At 31.4% G+C, this 4066-nt stretch overlaps 1 protein-coding gene across 3 annotated transcripts in view; it reads left to right on the forward strand.

The window, feature by feature from the left end:
• Positions 1-637: 637 nt before the first annotated feature.
• The window catches only part of LOC106475491 (eukaryotic elongation factor 2 kinase-like), an 18315-nt gene continuing 14886 nt past the window's right edge, over positions 638-4066 (forward strand). For all 3 annotated transcript variants that reach the window (XM_022379577.1, XM_013936171.2, XM_022379578.1), the window contains exons 1-2: positions 638-950; positions 2984-3159. In XM_022379577.1, coding sequence (XP_022235285.1) covers positions 740-950; positions 2984-3159 — 387 coding nt within the window. In that variant the 5' untranslated portion in view covers positions 638-739. The remainder of the gene's footprint in view (positions 951-2983; positions 3160-4066) is intronic.

Genomic DNA, 4066 nt, shown 5'->3' on the forward strand with positions numbered 1-4066 from the left:
TTCAGTAAATTGGTTATCCTAGACAATTTACTGAATAACCTTGGTTACCTTAGACAATTTACTGAATAACCTTGGTTACCTTAGACAATTTACTGAATAACCTTGGTTATCCTAGACAATTTACTGAATAACCTTGGTTACCTTAGACAATTTACTGAATAACCTTGGTTATCTTAGACAATCCCAAAATGGTGTTTTACCTAAAGAATACAGGATGAGCCAAAAGTTATTTGTAATTATAAAATTTTGGAAATTAACAAATTAACTTGTGAAAGTGATGTGGACTGAATGTTTTCATCACTGTAATGAGATATTTTGAGTATATTCTATAAATATGTATAGAATTCAGTCAGTGGTGACATACTTTTGGAGTATATCAAACACACACACAGAAGAATGGATTATATTTTTCTTTCTATACACAGCTGTTCGTATAACAACACTTGAGGTTTAGTTGGAACATCTACAACTGTGTAGATAATATATAACATTGAAAAGCCACCTTTCAATAGTGTACTCGCACGTACATGTATTTCTTTTAATTTTGACAGTATAGTTTCTGCAGTGTTATGTAGTAAATCCTGTACCAATCCTACCAAGATACTCTCTATATTAAAAAATAACAGATAATGAATCACTTAAGAAGCTATCTTATAATTTATTTGTATATCAGCAGCACCAACAACTGTTCACTAGTAGCTGAAGCCTCATTGTAGTTGACGTCACCAAATCATTTATAATGGAAGAAAATTCTGGCAGTACTCGTTTGATCCTTCATCCTCTGGACTTATCAGATATCAATCAGAACCAGTGTTCTTGGCCAACGCAGGTTAGCGATGATGAGAACAATGGATCATTCTCGTGTAAGGACAGTCCAATATTTTCTGTTGCTATGGGAATGAAAAGAAAACGAAACATAATGCAGAAAAAAAATGAACAGAATGCCAAACGTAAGTCTGATAAAAACCTTTGAAATCTGATTGGTTGTAACAAAAGTGATGAAAATCGTGAATTTTGACTGTAGCTAAAAACTGGAGGTCTCAGATTTTCCATTTTGGTTTCAGTTTTGTTTTTGTGCCAATGTTTAAAAGTAGAATTTGTGATGGTTGTGAAGAACAACCATAACAGATAATGGAGTGTAAAAGTTTACAATGTTGGTTTCCACCATCACAAGTTCATAGTTCACTTAGTTTAAGCTTAATTACATGTATATGTAGGGTAAGTCATCTTTTCTTGAAGTAAAGCAAGTACAGTTAAGATCAAAGATTTACTTGACGTCCATCCCTTAGATAAACTAATAATGGTAAATACCATTTATTGCTGAGGTTATGTGAACAGATACAGTTGGTAAATACAGCTGTTTCAATGGAAAGTTTTGAACAAGAGAGATATTATATCTAAGACTTAAACTTACACTTTATCTGTTACTGCTTTTAAAACATTAAGTCAAATTATCAAGTGGAAAAGTCCAAAGATGATTGGTTTTGCTGTATACGTTCATACAGCAAAAATTAGAGACACCATAATAAAATATTTGGTTCAGTTAGTCAGTACATCAAACTTGGTTTGTTATGATCTTCAGATCTCAACTTGAACTGCAGTGTTTATTATCATACTCCTGACAGTGTCTGGTAGCACAAAAGACAGTCTGAAATGCTGTTTTTACACACCTATGATATTAACTCTATGTATTAAAAGAAAATGTGATTTTATTATTTCTTAGTTCGAATTAACCTCCTTGATTTACCAGCTGAAGTGTTTTATCCTACCTCTCAACTGTGTTTTAAGTGCTCTATTTTTTTGTTTACATGTATATTTTGGAATGAAAATCATAGTAAAATTAGTATGAAGTGCACATTAGAAGTAGGAAAAGTTATTTTTTTTATTTGTACATCTTTAAAAAAAAACTGTATATTTCAACACTACAAGTTATGCATTAAGTAATGATCAACCAGTCTGGTTGACAAGTCCAAAATTAGATTTAACAGTTATAACTTTTTTTTAAATAAAAGTGTTTGATAAGACAGTGTAGTAATAAGTTCTACCAAGGCATTTTTATTATTGAAAATAAATTATTAGTAGTTGTTTCAGCCCAATTTGTGTTTTATATGGCTATTCTTATATTATTGAAAAATGTTCAGTGTTTACTGGAAATCTATGTAGTTTTCTCTGAAATGGTTCCAAGTTTCTAAATTGACTTATCCATGTTTAACTTCAATCAGTTTATGAAATTAAGTATTAATTTTTTAACAGCAATTGTAAACAGTAAAGGAAGAAACAAGATAAAAAATACAAACCACTATTTGTCTAAGGTTATAGTTCTCGGGTGTGTGTTTTGGGTAAAAGTTTTTTTGTCTCTCCTTGTGTGATTATGTTGGTAAAGCATATGTGTTAGTTGAAGTGTGTTCAGTTTCTGTATTTCTCTTAAGAGACAAAAGTAGATAAGCCTGATGATTATGTTAAAGGATTCGTGAGAGATGTGACATTTGTGGAGGGAGGAAATTTATTTGGTTCTCTCTACAGCAGCATTTTAAAAAAGATTGTATAGTCAACCACATCAGTTAAACTTCCTGTAACAATAAAAATGGACATTGTTACGAGGGAATGTGATTACAGCAAAGTTATAGCTAACAGTTGACTAGTGTGTGTAAAAGGCAAATTGAAAAGCACGGAGAAAAAATGAAATACATTGAACAGTAAGTGTTTAACTCGTCAGTGTCATTTGTCGAAACAGCTATTATTTTCATATAATGTCGAGAATTTCAGAAATATGATGTTTTTTTTTAGATATGAAATCATTTTATTTTCAGGAAACACTAGTCCAAAGTACTAGACTCGTGAGTGTAGATTTGTGTTAAAAGTAACATCTAATTGTTTTTGCATGAGGTATGTCACACGTTATTTTTAATTAAAGATCATTCAAGTTCTCTATATTATACAGTCTAAGTATAGATATGGTTTTGTTCTCTTAACATTTGTGCAGCAAGAGCAATGAAGTACCAGTGGAAGGTGGCAGCCCACAAAGCTCTTTATATGGAAGACCCATGGAAGGAGTTTCATCTAGATGAATTGGAGGTGGAAACAGCCATCCGTTACCGCTACAATGCCCTCTGTAAAAAATGGGTGGTGGATAAAGTTAATATAAAGATGGCTAAAGAGGTACGTTGGTAAAAAAAAATAACAGATGGTATTTGTTTGGAAACACTTGGTAGTAAATGCACATTTAGTGGTGTCCCTTGCCCAAATAATCTTTTGTAGGTAGTAAATGTTTTTAGTGTCCCTTGCCCAAATAATCTTTTATAGGTAGTAAATGCACATTTTGTGGTGTCCCTTGCCCAAATAATCTTTTATAGGTAGTAAATGCACATTTTGTAGTGTCCCTTGCCCAAATAATCTTTTATAGGTAGTAGATGCACGTTTTGTGGTGTCCCTTGCCCAAATAATCTTTCATTTATTGATGAATAAAGAGACCAATGTTTTTATATTTAAGTTATCAGTTAAGTGAGATTTAATGTACGGTATTTTGTGTTCGAAGATGTTGTTATATTTGTATCTGATCATTTATTGTTTTATTTTTTAAGTATTCTATTTAAGATGTAACTGTTATTTATAGGGTTTTACTGTTATTTATTTTGCAGATTCTAAGAAACTGAAAAACAGCTGAATTTACCATTCTTTTTTTTAATTTTTGAATCATGCCTTTCCTGTTTACGTATTTATCATTGCTTAGGCTATCCTTTGAAGTTTTTATATATACATTTGTTAAGCCTTTGCTATAACCTTATCTTTCATAATTTGTTTATGTATTTATCATTGTTTTTTAACTTTTGATATGCATGTATTTACTAAACGTTTGTTACTAATGTTTCATAATAAATTATGTTGAGCTATTTACAAATGCTACAGTGTGGCATCGTCTCATTTGGATAACACCCTAGCTCTTGTTGCATTATAAGTAAACCCTTTCTTACCCTAGCTCATGCTGCATTATAAGTAAACCCTTTCTTACCCTAGCTCATGCTGCATTATAAGTAAACCCTTTCTTACCCTAGCTCATGCTGCATTA

The sequence above is a fragment of the Limulus polyphemus genome, unplaced genomic scaffold (assembly GCF_000517525.1).
Source record: "Limulus polyphemus unplaced genomic scaffold, Limulus_polyphemus-2.1.2 Scaffold8659, whole genome shotgun sequence".
Classification (NCBI taxonomy): domain Eukaryota; kingdom Metazoa; phylum Arthropoda; class Merostomata; order Xiphosura; family Limulidae; genus Limulus; species Limulus polyphemus.